This window comes from Pelophylax lessonae, assembly GCF_965119305.1.
Source record: "Pelophylax lessonae genome assembly, chromosome: 2".
NCBI lineage: Eukaryota > Metazoa > Chordata > Amphibia > Anura > Ranidae > Pelophylax > Pelophylax lessonae.
In genome coordinates, this window is record NC_138769.1 from 50,262,246 (window position 1) to 50,282,808 (window position 20,563).

The 20,563-nt window shown below is 43.8% G+C and overlaps 1 protein-coding gene across 1 annotated transcript in view; it reads left to right on the forward strand.

The window, feature by feature from the left end:
- The first annotated feature begins 656 nt into the window (after positions 1 to 656).
- PSMG1 (proteasome assembly chaperone 1) overlaps positions 657 to 20,563 on the forward strand; it is a 31,744-nt gene continuing 11,837 nt past the window's right edge. The window contains exons 1-4 of the mRNA XM_082246546.1: positions 657 to 870; positions 3,160 to 3,269; positions 14,596 to 14,744; positions 19,031 to 19,093. Of these exons, the coding sequence (XP_082102672.1) occupies positions 743 to 870; positions 3,160 to 3,269; positions 14,596 to 14,744; positions 19,031 to 19,093 (450 nt within the window). The 5' untranslated portion in view covers positions 657 to 742. The remainder of the gene's footprint in view (positions 871 to 3,159; positions 3,270 to 14,595; positions 14,745 to 19,030; positions 19,094 to 20,563) is intronic.

Consider the following 20,563-nt stretch of genomic DNA (forward strand, 5'->3'; position numbering starts at 1 on the left):
ACTGCCCTAAAATTGTATACAAACTGGAGGGTGGATGAAGCCTGCCTTTTAGTTACACAAAGCCACAGGTTTTTTATTGTGCACCATTACAACCTTCTAGCGGCCAACCTCCTAACACCCAATGACATCATCAGTTGATAAGGAGAATGTCAGTTGCCTGCATATCAACCTTGTTTGGCCTTCCCCTGCCTCTCTCCACCAGCTTTGGAGTATCATTAGCTAAGTGATGGAGAACAATTGAGGGAGGAGAGAAACACTGGAATACTAGTCTAGTACTAGTTTGCAATGGTATATTTGCTTTGGAAGAATAAATCCCCTCTAATGTTGGGTGTCCTACATGTATTGATGTTGCTGCATTATGTAAAACTATTAGAATGGGGCATCTCAAGACTGTTCAGGATTTTAGAGAGTGCCTCCAGATTGTCCATAATTCTAAAGAGTGCCTTGACTTAAAAAAGGTTGAGAAACACTGGACTAGATAATAAAAAGGACACTTTTCTAGCAGTTCATTGCTGTCATTAGTTTCCATATGAATGTGATTCGTCTCCATCTAGCGGCCGTTTTTGGTAAGTGTCAGCACACTGTGGTGGATGGTATTATGTCTCCCTCTAGTGGTCGCTCATGGAGTAGCGCTGCTCCTATCTCCCTCCCCTCTGTCCTCCTGGTCCCTCCTCTATGGTAAGGCCTGCTCTCTGTGTCATGCTGATCAGGAAGCAGTGAGAGTGTGCAGGCTGCTGGAGGAATGGCCACGTTCTTCGGGGAGGTTGTGTCTGTGCTGAGCCGGGCAGTGGATGATGAAGATGAGGAGGAGGAAGAAGAAGAACAGGATGAGGAGGATAGAGAGATCAGGAGAGAGCTGGAGAAGAAAAGGTTCCCCTCTATCACAGATCTTCTGTTACATTGTTGTCTTTCACATTTCCATGTGATGGGATTTCCTATACTGGGAGGGGGCAGGGATTATAGTACATAGGAGGACCCCCCCCCCCCCATGTCTTTATTTTAGTGGGCCAAAATATTCTGCAGGTCACTGACACATTCTAGGGTCCTGGTGCTCAGCCTGCAGCCCGGGGGCCACAAATGGCCCTTTGGCACCTATTGTGTGGCCCTCAGGGCCCCTGCAGACAATTATCTTTATTATGGGGCTCACCCCGGCCAGTGAAGGACAATATTCTTCAGACTGCCTTCTAGTCGGTTAATCATTTTGTATCCTTTCATTCCTGGGGGAGATTTCTTAAGACTGGAGTGCGCAAAATCTGGTGCAGCTGTGCATGGTAGCCAATCAGCTTCTAACTTCAGCTTCTTCCAATAAGCTTTGTAATCAAACCTGGAAGCTGATTGGTTTCTATGCAGAGCTGCACCAGACTTTTCACTCCGGTTTTAGTTAATCACCCCCAAATGTATCTTCCTTTTTCTGTGCTGTCACGTTTCTCTTTCCTTTGTGTGTGTGTATATGTATGTATGTATGTATGTGTGTGTGTGTGTACATGTATTTATATATATATATATATATATATGTGTGTGTATATATATGTATGTATGTATGTATGTGTGTGTATATATATATATATATATATATATATATATATATATATATATATATATATATAGACTGTAGTATGAGTTGATGCAAGAACTAAATAGGTGACCGCTTTGATTTTTAAAAGAGATCTACAGAGCGTTAATCTCTATCTGTCTCATGTAATGTGTTTACAGTCTTCAACAAGTATAGTATGTCTGCAGTCTCTGACCGTCTCCTGTACTATGTCTGTGTTCTCTGACCATCTCCTGTAGTGTGTCTGCGATCTCTGACCATCTCATGTTCTATGTCTGCAGTCTCTGGCCCGTCTCCTGTAGTATGACTGCAGTCTCTGGCCCGTCTCCTGTAGTATGACTGCAGTCTCTGGCCCGTCTCCTGTAGTATGACTGCAGTCTCTGTCCCGTCTCCTGTAGTATGACTGCAGTCTCTGGCCCGTCTCCTGTAGTATGACTGCGGTCTCTGACCGTCTCCTGTAGTATGCCTGCGGTCTCTGACCGTCTCCTGTAGTATGCCTGCGGTCTCTGACCGTCTCCTGTAGTATGCCTGCGGTCTCTGACCGTCTCCTGTAGTATGTCTGGTCTCTGACCGTCTCCTGTAGTATGCCCGCGGTCTCTGACCGTCTCCTGTAGTGTGTCTGCGGTCTCTGACCGTCTCCTGTAGTATGCCTGCGGTCTCTGACCCGTCTCCTGTAGTATGTCTGGTCTCTGACCGTCTCCTGTAGTATGTCTGCGGTCTCTGACCGTCTCCTGTAGTATGCCTGTGGTCTCTGACCCGTCTCCTGTAGTATGTCTGCGGTCTCTGACCGTCTCCTGTAGTATGTCTGCGGTCTCTGACCCGTCTCCTGTAGTATGTCTGTGGTCTCTGACCCGTCTCCTGTAGTATGTCTGCGGTCTCTGACCGCGTCTCCTGTAGTATGTCTGGTCTCTGACCGTCTCCTGTAGTGTGTCTGCGGTCTCTGACCCGTCTCCTGTACTATGCCCGCGGTCTCTGACCCGTCTCCTGTAGTATGCCTGCAGTCACTGATTGCTTCTCACAGTAACTGGTAATGTTAGGGGCCTTACTGGAGGCCCCTTTATCATGACATGAAAATTGACCACAACTGTTCTATAGTATCTGCTAGAGACAGTTTGGAATACGTGACGGATATGTGACCCTAAAGCTAAAGATAAACCACTTTTGTTGTGTTTTGCACACTAAACGCACTTGAGTTTATATGTGTTGACCTGCATTTTTTTAAATGTGTCGCTTAAAAGTTGTTCTAGAATTCCATGCAGCATGCTGGCAGGGGACAGGCTTTCCTACTCAGGCTGTGGCTGCTTTCTAGAGAAAACCAATCGTAAGACTTTGCACATCTTTTGCCTGTGGAAAGTGTTTAGCTAAGGCCTTGAACTTTTCCCAATTCTATGCAAAACTAGTAAACGGTTTGGAATGGAGGTTTATCAGGGTTCACCAGTGCTTTTGGGGTTTCTAATAATAATAATAATAATTATAATAATAATAATTACAAATTTTTTGTTGAATAATAAACAGTGACAGAATAGTGGGATATTCTTTGATTTCTCTGATCTCTATCCAGATATTTCTATATAATTTGTCTAATATTTCCGCTCCTTTTCTTGCAGGGAGGTGACTCTGACCTGGAGCCCCGAGACCAGCGCAGCCATTGAGAACTCTCCTGACCACAGACTCGGCTGCTCCAGCCTGATCCTGGCTGTCGGTGACAATGCTACAGGTTGGTAATATGGCAGCAAAAAAAAAACATGTATTTCTCAAACTGCATTAAAGTACAACTAAAGTCAGAACTTATTTTTTAGTTTTGGATAGAGTGGAGAGGGATTAGAATGAATGTCAGTTGTTATTGCTGTCTGTGTCCCCGTTAGGGACGTTCCTCTTGTCTATTCGTCCTGTTTACCATTATCATTGAAAGTGAAAGTTAAAGAAAATCGCAAATTTTAGGTTGTCCCCATAAAAGTAATAGAGGGGAAATCTTCCATAGGGAACACTAGTCCTGGGGGCAGGGGGCAAGGAATTCCCTTAATTTGCAGGGATTTCCTCTCACTTGTTTGGCTATGGGACAGGTAGTGAAGGGAAATCTCCCCAGTGAAGCAAAGATGGTGAACAAAAAATCTGACAGGGTATAAACTGCCTGCCCAAAAAAAGTCGCCACCTGGAATTAACCACTTAAGCCCCGGAAGATTTTACCCCCTTTCTGACCAGGGGGTATTTTGCGAATTCGGCACTGCTTGACTTTAACGGACAATTGCGCGGTCGTGCGACGCTGTACCTAAACTAATTTGACGTACTTTTTTTTTCCCCACAAACAGAGCATTCTTTTGGTGGTATTTGATCACCTGTGCGATTTTTTTTTTTTTTTTTTTTTTTTTTTTTTTTTTTTTTTATCATGCGCTATAATCAAAAAAAGAGCGTTAATTTTGCAAAAATAACAATATTTTTCACTTTTTTTTTTATATGAAATTCCCCAAAAAAATGTAAAAATCTAAATTTTTTTACATTTTTGGCCAATTTGTTTTCTGCTACCTATGATTGGTAAAAAAAAATCACAATAAGCGTATTTTGATTGGTTTTGCGCAAAAGTTATTGCATTTACTAACTAAGGGAAAGATTTTTGTCTTTTTTTTTTTTTTAACGAGTAATGGCAGCGATCTGCGATTTTTTTTGCGGGACTGCGACTTTGGGGCGTACAGATCGGACCTTTGACATTTTTGACACTTTTGGGGGTACCAGTGACATTACTACAGTAATCAGTGCTATATATATGCACTGTTACTGTAAAAATGACACTGGCAGGGAAGGGGTTAACTTTATTAGAGATGCAGTGACTATGTGTGTCCCTAGGGGTGTGCTTCTTACTGTGATTGGATGTGGCTGTGTGTGTAACAGCACAGATCAACGGTCCTACATAACAGGACCATTAGATCAGTGCTTTTACACAGGGGAGAATGACAGGCGGCTTTGTTTACATTAGCCGCCTGCCTTTCTCCCTTCACAGCGGATGATCGCGAGTGACCGGCGGACATCGGGTCCGCCAGTCACACGCACGGAGGTGTCCATGAACGAGCCGAGGCGCAAGCACCTCCGGCGGTGCGCGCCCGCCCGCTACTGGCTCCCAGGCTAGTGACGTACCGGTACGTCACTTTGCCTGGCCGGGGCTGACCGCCGCAGTATATGTACTTGCGGCGGTCGGCAACCGGTTAACTAAGCAACTAACTAAACTAAGCATGCTGTCACTATCCTATTGGATAGGTACGGCATGTGCCCAAAGAATGAGGTCACCTGAATATACTGAATGACCAGGTGATTCCATCAATGGATTTTTTCTTCCCTGATGGCACGGGTATATCCCAAGATGACAATGCCAGGATTCATTGGGCTCAAATTGGGAAAGAGTGGTTCAGGGAGCATGAGACATCATTGTCACACATGGATTGGCCACCACAGAGTCCAGACCTTAACCCCATTGAGAATCTTTGGGATGTGCTGGTGAAGTCTTTGCGCAGTGGTCCGACTCTCCCAACAACAATACAAGATCTTAGTGAAAAATGAATGCAACACAGGACGGAAATAAATCTTGTGACATTACAGAAGCTTATCGAAACAATGCCACAGCCAATGCATGCCGTAATCAAAGCCAACTAAATATTAGAGTGTGTGACCTTTTTTTTGGTGGCGACCAAGACCTGTTTTCCTAACCCCTTCCTGGCCTTCCTGGCTTCCCTTTACTACAGTTCGGAATGCCTGGGCAGGTGTGAAGGATCGTCAATGATTTGGCCACAGTGGTCACATGATCAGAAGTTGGTCCCGCCAGCTACCGATTTTTACCCCAGACCAAGAGCTGTTTCTGACAGCTTGGTCTTTGTGTTGAGAGTCATCTTTGGACCTGGGACAAGGGAGACTCTTTGGACACCATTAATCACAATTGATTTCTATCACTATGGACGTATATTAAGGATCTATCTACCTGGCACCTGGTGCCTTCTTATGGAGGGATGATAGATCTCATTCGCCCCTTTCTTTCGTTTTACATTTTACCTATCTGATGCCTATTTTCTTGATGACGATCCCATTCCATGATCTCCGATCTGATACCATAGATTAAATACTCTATCTTAGTTTAGAGGATTTCTTTGATCCTTTAGGATGTATGTATACAAAATCGGGATTGACCGATATTGATTTTTCGTTACCGATACCAATATTTTGGCCATCGCATATTGGTATCGGCTGATATTTTGCACATCCTATGTCAGGGTCTAGTCTTCTCCTCCTCCAACCATTAGGTGGTGATGCTCATGTAAATGATGTCACATAGCATAATTCCGCTTACAAATGTTATTGAATATGCCACTCACAAATGTACAAATTAACCACTTAAGCCCCGGAGTATTTGGCTGCTCAAAGACCAGGCCCTATTTTGCGATTCGGCACTGCGTGACTTTAACGGAAAATTGCGCGTTCGTGCTACGCTGTACCCAAACTAAATTGCTGTCCTTTTTTTTCCCCACAAACAGAGTTTTCTTTTGGTGGTATTTGATCCCATGTGTGATTTTTATTTTTTGCACTATAAATAAAAAAATAGCGACAATTTTGAAAAAATAACAATATTTTTCACATTTTTTTTATATGAAATTCTCAAAAAAAAAATTTAAAAATCAAATTTTTTTAAAATTTTAGGGCAATTTTTCTGCTACATATTTTTGGTAAAAAAAATCGCAATAAGCGTATTTTGATTGGTTTGTGCAAAAGTTATTGCGTTTACTATCTACAGGAAAAGTTTGTCGTTTTTATTGTGTTTTTTTTTTTTTTACTAGTAATGGCGGTCATCTGCGATATTTTTTTTTTTTTTTTTGCGGGACTGCGACATTGCGGAGGACCGATCGGACCCCTGACTGACATTGTTTACCCTTTTGGGGGTACCAGTGACATTTCTAAAGTAATCAGTGCTATAAAATGCACTGTTACTGTAAAAATTACACTGGCAGGGAAGGGGTAACTTTATTGGTGATCAAGGGGTTAAGTGTGTCCCTAGGGGCGTGATTCTAACTGTGGGGGGCGTGGCTTGTGATGTAACCAATGACACATACAATCCTACATAGCAGGATCGTATAGTGTCTGCAGTTACACCAGGGAGAATGACAGGCGGCTTTGTTTACATCAGCCGCCTACCTTTCTCCCTCTCCAGCGGGAGATCGCGAGTGGCCGGCGGACATCGGAGCCGCTGGTCACTCGCGCTGGGGTGCCTGTGAACGAGCGAGGGCGGGAGCGCGCCTCCGGCGGCGCGCGCTCGCCCCCTACAGGCGGCTAAGCGAGTGACGTACCCCTACGTCACTTTGCCCAGCAGTGACTGCCCGCCGCAGTATATCTGCGGTGGGCGGTCATTATGGGGTTAAAGATCTAAGCAATTCCACATTAGCAGATCTGCTGGCAGATCGGTATCTCTCACCCACTTGCCGTAAGTGACACCCGGGTGATACCGCTCCATCCGTCATACGATCTCGGAGGTCACGTGCGTGGTCATGCCCGGCGTGACCACGTGACCTCCGAGATCGCCATCGTATGGCGGACGGAGTGGTATCACCCGGGTGTCACTTACGGCAAGTGGGTGAGAGATACCGATCTGCCAGCAGATCTGCTAATGTGGAATTGCTTATATCTTTAATTTGTACATATGTGAGTGGCATATTCAATAACATTTTATAAACGGAATTTTGCTATGTGACATAATTTTACCCTTAAATGAGCAATATTTGGAATATCGGCAATATCAGCCAGTTCCGGGGCCGATACAGATATATCGGCAAAAATCAATATCGGCCCTTGATATATTGGCCTTGCCGATAATCGGTCGATCCCTAATACAAAACACCCAATTGTACATTTCCGCTGGTTGTTGTTCAAGAGGGTTAGAAACATTGAAGACTGGATCCCAAAGAAGCCCATATCCTGGGCGAAACGCGTCGATCCTAACCTTGTGGGATTTACCCAAATACAGATCATTGTACTATATGGTACAACATGACATATTTTTATGCAAATTAAATTTTCCTGTAATTTTAACATTTTCGTATGAAATAATAAAAGAACAAATTGTTTTTAGCTATGGTACATAGTGATTGACTTATGGGCACATTCAAAATCCCCATTTCCCAGTGTCTTTCACCTCCCCCCTTGACCTGGGATACACTTTTCCTCTTCCTGTGTTGAGAACTTTGGGCCCTGTGAAAGAGCCCTTAGTCTTTCTGCAGTTATGAACACAAATATAGGGGGGATTAATTTTTGTTTTGGCAGAACGCAGCTTGCGCTTTCGCAATTCTGGCCTAGGCCAAAATTATGTCCCCCACCCCCTGGCTCTTCGGATATCCACATCACGGATCCCCCAAGGCTTCAGGTTGTGTAGAACCCACTGTGCATGCACATCACCAGGAGGCCAGCTGCTAGGACCCAGAAGAGACAGCCGGCCTTCTGATGACATCACAAAGGAGATAACAGCATGGGACCCGAAGTGTGGCAACTTTTGGCCAATCACAACTTGACATCACTGGATTCTCCAGGCAGGTGAGTCTGCTGATCACATGTCTCTCAACCTTCCAGTCAAGGCACCACTAAAAGGTCTAAAATGTAAAAAAACATAAATAGTGCTAATCAATAGGAAACGTGAGCCTGGGATGATGCACAGAACTGCCTGAGAAATTAACTTCTCATCAGAGGCTCCATCATGTCAGAGGTCCCCCTACACATCGGAGGCCCCCCATCACCACAGAGTACCCCCCTATACATAAGAGCCCTCCATCACATTAGAGGCCCCCCTCTCCCATCACAATAGATTTCCCCCCAACACATCAGAGTCCCCTCTAAACATGAAAGCCCTCCATCACCTCAGAATAGCCTCATTATAGAGTACCCCTATCACATCAAAGTCCTCCATCACCACTGAGCTGCACATGCTCAGTTTGGTGTGTATTGCTAGAGAGTTTCCTTTCTTGGGAGAGTGCATGTGATCAGCACAGGGCCAATCAGCACTGTCCAGACAGAGTGTCAGGGGTCCTGCAGCCTCATAGGACAGTCAAAGGAGAATAAAAACTCCTCCTACAAGCTTTAATCAGACACTGATAGAAGTCACAACACTGCTATATACTGCTGATGAGAAAAGGTATTTAGCAGTTTATATTTACTAAAATGATTGCATTTCCATGTTCTGTGTACTGTGGGAGACCAGATATAGTGATTGCGGGGTCCTGGGTTTAGTAACACTTTAGTAGAACATCCAAAAGTAGGACCGCACTCAAGGCAGGTGTTGAAATCAATAAAATCCTTTATTCCTCATAGACAAATTCTCACAGACAGTGCATGACAGACATGTCAGGTTGACGCGTTTCACGATATAGATAATCGCTTACTTTAACCATCTAACCGTTACTATAACCAGTGCCACACCAAAGTAACACTTTAGGTATGGCTAGAAAAGAGTTTTGGTCATTTGCTCAGTAAACATACATTCACTCTATTGACATACTGTATGCCCCATCTCTGGCTGCTGCAGCCTTTGTTACATATCTTACTCCGGCAGCAGTCTCCTGTTGAGCATTGATCATCTGATGCTAAAACTTGTAGTTCCAGCTGCAGTACTGATCACCCCTCCATTTATAAAGGGACTTCTATTCTTTTCAATGAATGCAAGCTGCTTTGTTTGGAGGTGAAATTGTGCGGTTCATCCACTCCTTCCCCAATCAGAGTGCCTTACATTAGTTAAAAAGAATACAAGGCTTTTTGTGAATGGATGAGGTGTTGAGTGATACACAGGGATCAGTGTACTGTAGCTGGAACTACAAGTCTCAGCACCAGACATGCACCCCAACAGAAGACTTGTCCAAGTAAAAGTAGGATGTGTAACAAACGCTGCAGCAGCCAGGCATGGGACATACGTCATTAGAGCTAAATTATTTTTACTTCGCAAATGGGCAAAAATCATTTCTGGCCACTTCAGCTATATATGCGGAGTACACTGCACTGTACATGCACTGCAGGCACTGTTCACTAAAAGAAAATTGCTGGAAGAATGGGGATACAGTTTTCTTTGGCAGAAGAAACTTACAAAGTCCTTTGCAAAAAAAAAAAAAAAAAAAATGCAACGTCCTTAAAGTTTTTTTTTTTTTTTTTTTTTCCAATTTAAAGGAGTCGTAAAGGCAGAAGGTTTTTTTTATTTTTATTTTTTATCTTAACTACTTCCGGCCCGCGCTATAGCCGAAGTACGGCTACAGCGCGGGCTCTAATTTCCGTGAGGACGTCTTTGAACGGCCTCCCAGTAACAGGCTCCCCGCGCGCTCCCGCGAGCGCACATCGGGGAAAATCTGTGTCGGCCGTGTCCCTTGGACACATCCAATCACAGATCGTGGTGAATGGCCAATCACAGCAGCCATTTACCACGTGATCGGACCGTCCAATGAGAGATGATCTCATATGTAAACATATGAGATCATCTCTCATCGCCAGCGCTCCTTCCTCACACAGAGACCGCAGTGTGAGGAAGGAGCAGAGCCGATCACTGGTAAGGGGAACACACAGGAATGTAATCAGGGCACTGGTCACCAGTGCCCTGATTACAGAAGAGGGGAAAAAAATACTACAACTGCCCACAGTGCCCGCCATCAGTGCCCACAGTCAGTGCCCATAGTGCTGCCAGTCAGTGCCCATCAGTGCCTGCTCATCTAGGCACTGATGGGCACTGACTAGCAGCACTATGGGCACTGAGTGTGGGCACTGATGGTGCTGCCCATCAGTGCTGATCAGTGCCACCCGTCAGTATCCATCAGTGTCACCCATCAGTGCCGCCTCTCCGTGCCCAGCAGTGCCACCTCGCAGTGCCACCTATCAGTGCTCATCAGTGTGGCATATTATTACCTCCTCATCAGTGCCACCTCATCAGTGCCCATAAGTGCAGCCTATCAGTGACCATCAGTGCCGCCTCATCAGCGCACATCAGTGAAGGAGAAAAATTTATTTTTTTCAAAATTTTCTGTCTTTTTTTCTTTTTTTCTTTGTAAGAAATAAAAAAGCCAGAGGTGATTAAATATTTGTGTGAAAAAAATGATAAAAATGTCATATGGGTACAGTGTAGCATGACCGCGCAATTGTCATTCAAAGTGTGAGAGCGCTGAAAGTTGAAAATTGGCCTGGGCAGGAAGGGAGTATAAGTGCCCAGTAGGCAAGTGGTTAATGCATTCTATGCATTAAGATAAAAAAAAGTCTTCTGTGTGCAGAGGCCCCCCCTAATACTTACCTGTGCCCGTCTCTATCCAGCGGCTGTCCATTATGGTTTTCAGGTTCTCCTGTTCTTGCAAGGAGCCCAGGACCAAGGTAAACGGTCAGGATCAGCGAACGCAGTGGAGATGGAGGAACATCTGTTCCCTGACCTCCTCTATAACAAATGAAGTCAGAAGTGACAATGATTTTATCCAGTTTCAGAGCTGTCATTCCCTTGCTGTTACAGCCAAGCAAGAAGCAATTCAATCACAATCTGTGATTTGATCAGCTGCATTGGAGGGTCTAATAGACCAGTGGTCCTCAACTCCGGTCCTCAGGGCCCACTAGCAGGCCAGGTTTGCAAGATAACTAAATTACATCCCAGGTGATATCATTTGCTGCTTAGTGATTGCAGTACTCTAGTCTGCATCTCCCCAAGGTAATACTTAAAACCTGGCCTGTTAGTGTGCCCGGAGTTGAGGACCACTGTAATAGACTACTGATGTCTCCATAAAGAGGACCTGTCACTTGGCCAAAATCTGGTTCGCTCCCTTGTGATAGGAATACATTTAAAGTGATTGTAAAGGCAGAAGTATTTTTATTTTTTTTTATCTTAATGCATTCTATGCATTAAGATAAAAAAAAAAAAAAAAACTTCATACAGTATTCCCCCTCAGCCCCTCTAAGGCTGCATTCACACCTGAACGTAGCGTTTTCACGCGTTTTTTACCGCAATTTTACCCCGATTTTTACCACGTTTTATGGGCATTTTTTCAGGCGTTTTTTGAAGGCAGGCATTGACATCTAACAAAAACGCTGGTAATCAGCCCAAAAAGAAGCTCCTGTACTTTTTTCAGCTACAGGCATTTTGCTTCAGGCTTTAAAACGCTCAGATGTGAACAGGGGCCATTTAAATGAATGGGGTTTTACTTGGGCGTTTTGGAACGTCTTTCTTTTTTGAGCATTTTTGGAGCTGAAAAACGCTCAAAAACGCCCAGGTGTGAATGAAGCCTAAGGCTAGGTTTCCACTAGTGCAGCTAAGAAGTTGTGCTACTTCTAGCACGACTTCATAGCAAAAGTAAACTGCGGCTTCAGTGAGACTTGTCCCTCATATATAGAGGGAAGTCGGCTCAAAAGTAGTACACAAACTACTTTTGAAGTCGCCGCAACTGAAGCCGCGGCAGTGGAAACGGGCCCCATTGAAAACAATGGCTTTTGACTTGCTGTGCGACTTGACATGTGTCAAGTCGCACCGCAAGTCGCACTAGTGGAAACCGAGCCTTATACTTATCTGAGCCCATCTCTATCCAGCTATGTTGCAGAAGTTTCTCAGCTGCCCGGGACTCCCCTCCTCATTGGCTGGGACAGCAGCGTGGCACATTTAGCTCCCACCTCTGTCAATCAAAGTCAGCCAATCAGGAGAGAGAGAGGGGGCAGTGGTGGGTCCGGGCTTCCTGTCTGAATGTACACAGAGAGCTGTGACTCGGCTCAGATGCCCCCATAGCAAGCTGCTTGGTGTGGGGGCACACAATAGGAGGGGGAGGCCAGGAGCACAGAAAAGGAACAGAAGAAGAGGAGGATCCGAGCTACTCTGTGCAAAACCAACGACACAGAGGAGGTAAGTATAACATAGATGTTATTTAAAAAAAAAAAAAAGAGAGAGACTTTATAATCACTTTAACCACTTAAGCCCCGGAAGATTTTACCCCCTTCCTGACCAGGGGGTATTTTGCGATTCGGCACTGCGTGTCTTTAACGGACAATTGCACGGTCGTGCGACGCTGTACCTAAACAAATTTGACGTCCTTTTTTTCCCACAAACAGAGCTTTCTTTTGGTGGTATTTGATCACCTGTGCGATTTTTTTTTTTTTTTTTTTTTTTTTTTTTTTTTTTTTTTTTTTTTTGATCATGCGCTATAAACAAAAAAAAGAGCGTAAATTTTGCAAAAATAACAATATTTTTCACATTTTTTTTATATGAAATTCCCCCCCCAAAAAAATGTAAAAATCTAAATTTTTTAACATTTTCGGCCAATTTGTTTTATGCTACATATGTTTGGTAAAAAAAATCACAAAAAGCTTATTTTGATTGGTTTGCGCAAAAGTTATCGCGTTTACTAACAAAGGGAAAGATTTTTGACATTTTTGGTGTGTTTTTTTTTTAACGAGTAATGGCGGCGATCTGCGATTTTTTTTTTTTTTTTGCAGGACTGCGACATTGCGGCGGACAGATCGGACCCTTGACTGACATTTTTGACACTTTTGGGGTTACCAGTGACATTTCTACAGTAATCAGTGCTATACATATGCACTGTTACTGTAAAAATGACACTGGCAGAGAGGGTTTAACTGTATTGGAGAGGGGCGTAAGTTAGGGGCGTGTTTCTAACTGTAAAGGGACATGTCTACTATTGTAAAAACAGAGATCAATGGTTCTACATAGTAGAACCGTCTGATCTCCATTTTTACACAGGGGAGAATGACAGGCGGCTTGTTTACACTAGCCGCCCGCCTTTCTCCCACTCTACCGACGATCGCAGTGTGACCGGCGGACATCGGGTCTGCCGGTCACACGCGCGGACTCCTCCGTGAACGAGCCACGGCGGGTGCGCGCCCGCCATCTATTGGCTCACAAACCGGTCACAGGCTAGTGACGTATATATACGTCACTTTGCCTGGCCGGCGGTTAAAGATACATTTTAAAGTGATATAAAAGGTATATCATTTTTATTTTTCTTAAATAACAAGTATGTTATACTTACCTGCTCTGTATAATGGTTTTGCACAGCGCAGCCCCGGTCCTCCTCTTTTCGGGTCCCCCTGCTGGCACTCCTGGCTCCTGCTCTTCTCCGAGTGCCCCCACAGCAAGCTGCTGCTATAGGGGCACTCATACATGCTCCGCTCTGTGTGTCCTTTAGACAAAAAATGCTGACTATGACCCTAAGAACTCCATCCCTACAGTCAAGCATGGAGGTGGAAACATTACGCTTTGGGGCTGTTTCTCTACTAAAGGCGCCTGACCGACTTTACCACATTGAGAGGCCAATGGATAGGGCCATGTATTGTAAAATCTTGGATGAGAACCTTTTTCCCTCAGCCAGAACACTGAAGATGGGTTGTGGATGGGTCTTCCAGTATGACAATGACCCAATTCATACCGCCAGGGCAACAAAGGAGTGGCTCATGAAGAAGCACACTAGGGTCATGGGGTGGCCTAGTCAGTATCCAGACCTTAATCCTATAGAAAATTTATGGAGGGAGCTGAAACTTCGAGTTGCCAAGTGACAGCCAAGAAACCTTACGGGGTTTAGAGAAGATCTGTAAAGAAGAGTGGACCAAAATCCCTCCTGAGATGTGTGCAACCTTGGTCACCAACCACAAGAAACGTCTGACCTCTGTGTCTGCCAACAAGGGTTTCTCCACCAAGTACTAAGTCAGGTTTTTGCTTGCGGATCAAATACTTATTTTACTCACTGAACTGCAACTCAATTTATAACATTTGTGTCATGTTTTTTTTCTGGATTTTTGGTTGATATTTTGTCTCTTATTTAAAATGCACTTATGATAAAAATTATAGACCAGTCATTTCTTTGTGTGTGGGCAAACTTACAAAATCTGCAGGGGATCAAATACTTATTTTCCCCACTATATTGTTTAAACATATAAAGAATCCTCTGCATCCAGCACCCCTCTTTTTGCGATTTGCATGTAATAAAGGGACCATCATTACTTGTGGTAGAATGAATTGAGAAGCGTTGTTTGGATGCACAGTACAATGGTCTCTTTTCTGGTCTCTCCAGGGTTTGTGTCTTCTCATATCCTGAGCTCTGGGAGCTGGGAGGTATCTGGAAATATCACCTTATGGAATGAGAGGAGTCGGGAGCAAGCACCCGGATCTGACCGCACCCCATCTTCCTGCAACTTCTACCGCTGTATCACAGACCCCACGGTGAGCCGCGACTGGGAGTCATGTATAAGAAAAGCACCATATACATTCCTGGGGTATTCAGTAATGCAAAGACCAATGTGAAAAGTTCAATAAACCAAGCACAGCAACCAAACAGCTGGCAGATGACCACAGCAAACTGAACACTAGCTGCTATAGGGCTCTTTCACACTAGCGGTTGAGCCGCGTTTTTAATGCCCCTTCAGCCCACCCCCTCCACTCCTCTTCTAGCTGCAGCGGCAAAAAAGGTCTATCTCGCAAAGCGGGACCCATTCAAATTAGGGATGCACCGATCCGATATTCGGATCGGATATCGGCCCTGATACGGGCAAAATAGCTGGATCGGGGGATCGGTAAATTAAAAGATCCACGGGCCGATCCGATTTTGCTCTTTATAGCTTGTGAGGGAGCAGAGAACAGGTGTCAAAGAAAAAAAAAAAGAGCCTCCTGCAAATGCCTTTCAACTCTCCCAGTTAAGTAAACACAATGATTACAATGCATCTTTTCGTTCCATCTGGAGGAGGGAAGTTTAACCTCTTAAAGACTAAACCCATGACATTTTAGATTTTGAATGCACAATGTTATAACTTTTATAAGGTATCTGCCGATACCGATCCGGAAGTATTATTTTGTTATAAGCTCACAAAACGGTACTTCCGGATCGGACTCGGGATCGGCGATTTCACAAAGCGAAAGATCGGCATCGGGACCAAAAAAGTCGGATCGGTGCATCCCTAATTCAAATGCCTTGCAACTGCATGTGGTTGTGCCGCCCTAGTGCAGGGTTCAAGGGGTTAAAGCATGCAGTAAGGAAGTAATACAATGCTTCCTGCTTTTTTTAAATGCTCTCTGAAGAGCGATCCAAAAGCAAAGCACTTTCGAACAAGCCCATAGGATACCACTTTGCATATCCTTGCAGAAGTCCTGTTATTACACATTGTTAGGCATCAGCATAGTTTCGTTGGTCACAGCATGTATACACAGCACCAATCCTGGGAAGTCTTGGCAGTAAAAAAAGAAATGCTTAAGTGATAATTACTTTTGCAAATTTGACCGGGGTGGGGGGGAAGGGGGGTGGGTGATGTTAAAAATGAGTCACTGCAATGAGTCCTAAGGGATAATGGCCTCAGCCTAACTCCATTCAAGCCACTTCCCCTGACATGTTTCGCCCTACCCACAGGGCTTAGTCATAGAGGACCTAAGGGATAGCTGAGGCTGCCATCCCTTATTACACACTGAGTGTGTATGGTGTGCGGTGGCTGAGACTGTTCTCTATATTTGTTCTGTGGGTTACATGGAGTCAGAGCGGACTCCTTGTCTGACCTGTACCCTCAGTGGAACTCACTGAATGGGGACGTAGATGACTCAGCGGAGACCCTAAAGTTGGTTTAGGTTCACTGCAACAAGTCAGTCACTGTGTGTGTAAATACCAGTTTGAGCTATTGAGCTGTGTGTCTATGTGTGTGTGTATATGTGTGTGTGTATATATATATATATATTTATATACAGTGTGTGTGTATGTATGTATGTATGTATGTATGTATATATATATATATATATGTGTTTTTATATACAGTGTGTGTATATGTGTGAGTATATATATATATATATATATATATATATATATATATGTGTGTGTGTTTATATACAGTGTATGTGTGTGTGTGTGTGTGTGTGTGTATATATATATATATATATATATATATATATATATACACACACACACACACACACACACACACACACACACACACACACATATATATATATATATATATATATATATATATATATATATATATATATATATATATATATATATATATATATATAATCACTACTCCCTTGGGAGCTGCAGGTTACGGGTTCCCCTGGGTTACCATTAGCAACAGCATGACAGTTCAACATTTTCCCAAGTGAATTTGGCTCAGTCAGGAAACAGTCCAGGAGCTTTAGTTTTTGTGTTTTTATTGAGAACTTGGATGGGAGAAGGAAATGAGTGGGATACTCCAACTTGTATAACCATGCACAATTAGCTGGGTCCACTGATTAACGCTGAGTAGCACTGTGTAACGCTAGTCACAGCTAGGCCGCTGCTTCACCTTGTCATAAGTAGTGAAATAGAATTGAGTGAACTTCGAACCATCTTCAGGGCCCTTCCTGGCACCCCCTTTGTTCCTATTCTTCAGGGTTGACTACACGGCACCCCCTTTACTGTAAACTTCCTGTGTGAGCTGGCTCCTTGATCCCCCTGACTTCTCTGGAGAGGTCCCCCATCTCCTAGGCAGACCCTATGGCAAATCCCCGAGTACTCGCGACACGGTTTTTCCTGAGAGACTCTGCCAGCAGCTCCACTGGTCAGCACTCTGGATCCTCTGCAGCTCAGCCCCAAACCTGGTTCACTAAGCCGACTGCCTGGACCGCCTTCCTCACACTGCAGGAGGAGAGACAGCCGTCCACCTCCTCCTGGGACTCTGCTTCCCGCCCAAAGACACCCTGTCACATGCTCCCTCCGCTTTTATGGTCAATCCCAGGATGCATTGCAGGAATGCCCTCCCACTGGGACTGCCATGAAACATGATGTGCCACTGGCTGGGTTTCCTCCACTGTCCAACAAGCTCCCTCATTGGATACTCCCTCAGACCCAGTGAATCACACCTGGAAACATGTGACAGGCCAACTAATAGATCAGGCTCCCCTGATAAGCAGAAGGAGCAGCAGATACCTTTGCCTAGCACCTACCTAACTAGGAGCGTGCTACATATACTTTTTTTTTTTTTTTTAGTCCTCATATAAAAATAAAAATCTGCAAAAGTCTTCTATACAAATCTTTGAATCTTGTGGTATGTGTGGCCATATTGGGCAATTTGGTGAATTTCAGCAACCAAATGATTGAAGATGAGCAGAGAATGAGTCGGAACCGACAAATCAATTTTTTGTAGGTGTTCACTCAATGTTTTATTATGTTATCACTGGAAACCAGTGGTGTATTTTGGTTTTGTGCTGCCCTGGGCAAGACTAAAATTGGGCGCCCCCATCTAAATTTGTCCCACCCCTTCCTGTTTAAGATACAACCCTTCATCTGTTATTATTATTGAAGCCCCCAGTTCTCCTTGCAGGCTGGCAGACTGGTGGACGGCCCCCTGACTCCCCCCATTTATTATTCACTGCCTCCCCATCACCACATGTATTATATAAACACTGACCCCCCATATATTTTATATACACTGACCCCCCCATATATTATATATACACTGACCCCTATCACCCCATGTATTATATAAACACTGACCCCCCATATATTTTATATACACTGACCCCCCCATATATTATATATACACTGACCCCTATCACCCCATGTATTATATAAACACTGACCCCCCATATATTTTATATACACTGACCCCCCCCATATATTATATATACACTGACACCTATCACCCCATGTATTATATATACACTGAACCTTAATATATTATATACACAGTGACCCCCATTTATTATATATACACACTGACCCCCATTGTATTATATATACAATGACCCCCAAATATTATATATACACTGAACCTTAATATATTATATACACACTGACCCCCATTGTATTATATATACAATGACCCCCAAATATTATATATACACTGAACCTTAATATATTATATACACACTGACCCCCATTGTATTATATATACAATGTCACCAAAATATTATATATACACTGACCTCCCATGTATGATATGGGGCTTTTTGGGGGTGCCAGACAGATTTTACTCCCGACCCAGTCCACCCTTATAAGACCCAGGGGCATCTTTTGGTGACGCCCCCCTGGAAAGTGCCGCCCTAGGCCTGGGCCTTGTTGGCCCAGGTCAAGATACAGCGTTGCTGGAAACCAGGAAATGTTGGAGGGTGACAGTTCAATGATAGCAATAAAATGGCCAAAGGTATGATCAGCATTGGACTAAGGTATGCCATAGACGGAACAAATTTCTTTCCTGCAACCACTGGGTTGCCTGAAATAAATTTGCTTGATTTCAGTGTTGATGGGGGAATCCCTCCCTCTGAGTCTTTTTTGTTCTCCCGGAGGAAGGGGGGGTTGGGGGTTGGGCAGGGAAAGCTGTCCACACCAGGAGAAGACAGTGATTATTGCTACTGGCTATAACATCCACTTGAAACAATTGCATGTAAAATCCAACAGGCAGGTTGTACCCAAGTTGAGCAAACATGGTTTGAATGCGCTGTTGTCTATGGGATGATTCTGGATGTTATCGGTGTTCTGTGCTGTGTTCCAGGTGATGCTGTGTCAGTGCTCCTGTTACGTAGCGGAAGACCAGCAGTTCCAGTGGTGTGAGAAGGTGAGTGACAATCCGTTCCCATTTATAAAGGGAGATCATAGTAGCATTTACCTAAGAAATTCCAAGGAGATGTGTAGAACTGGGGAAAAAAGTAAATAAAAAAATATATATATATATTTATATACAGTGCCTTGCGAAAGTATTCGGCCCCCTTGAACTTTGCGACCTTTTGCCACATTTCAGGCTTCAAACGTAAAGATATAAAACTGTATTTTTTTGTGAAGAATCAACAACAAGTGGGACACAATCATGAAGTGGAACGAAATTTATTGGATATTTCAAACTTTGTTAACAAATAAAAAACTGAAAAATTGGGCGTGCAAAATGTATTTTTATTTTAAAAATAAAGAACTAAAATAATGTGGTTGCATAAGTGTGCACACCCTCTTGTAATTGGGGAAGTAGCGGTGTTCAGAATTAAGCAATCACATTCAAACTCATGTTAAATAGGAGTCAGTACACACCTGGCATCATTTAAATTGCCTCTGATTAACCCCAAATAAAGTTCAGCTGTTCTAGTAGGTCTTTCCTGACCTTTTTTAGTCGCATCCTACAGCAAAAGCCATGGTCAAAGCTTCCAAAGCATCAGAGGGATCTCACTGTTAAAAGGTATCAGTCAGGAGAATGGTATAAAAGCATTTTCATGGCATTGGATATACCATGGAACACAGTGAAGACAGTCATCATAAAGTGGGGAAATATGGTACAACAGTGACATCACCAAGAACTGGATGTCCCTCTAAAATTGATGAAAAGAAGAGAAGAAAACTGGTCAGGGAGGCCACCAAGAGGCCTACAGCAACATTAAAGGAGCTGCAGGAACATCTGGCAAGTACTGGCTGTGTGGTACATGTGACAACAATCTCCCGTATTCTTCATATGTCTGGGCTATGGGGTAGAGTGGCAAGATGGAAGCCTTTTTTATGAGGAAAAACATCCAAGCCCGGCTAAATTTTGCAAAAACACATCTGAAGTCTCCCAAAAGCATGTGGGAAAATGTGTTATGGTCTGATGAAACCAAGGTTGAACTTTTTGGCCATAATGCCAAAAAATATGTTTGGCGCAAAAACAACACTGCACATCACCAAAAGAACACCATACCCACTGTGAAGCATGGTGGTGGCAGCATCGTGCTTTGGGGCTGTTTTTTCTTCAGCTGTAACAGGGGCTTTAGTCAAGGTTGAGGGAATTATGAACAGTTCCAAATACCAGTCAATATTGGTACAAAACCTTCAGGCTTCTGCTAGAAAGCTGAACATGAAGAGGAACTTCATCTTTCGGTATGACAACGACCCAAAGCATACATCCAAATCAACAAAGGAATGGCTTCTCCAGAAGATTAAAGTTTTGGAACGGCCCAGCCAGAGGCCAAACCTGAATCCGAATGAAAATCTGTGGGGTGATCTGAAGAGGGCTGTGCACAGGAGATGCCCTCACAATCTGACAGATTTAGAGTGTTTTTGCCAAGAA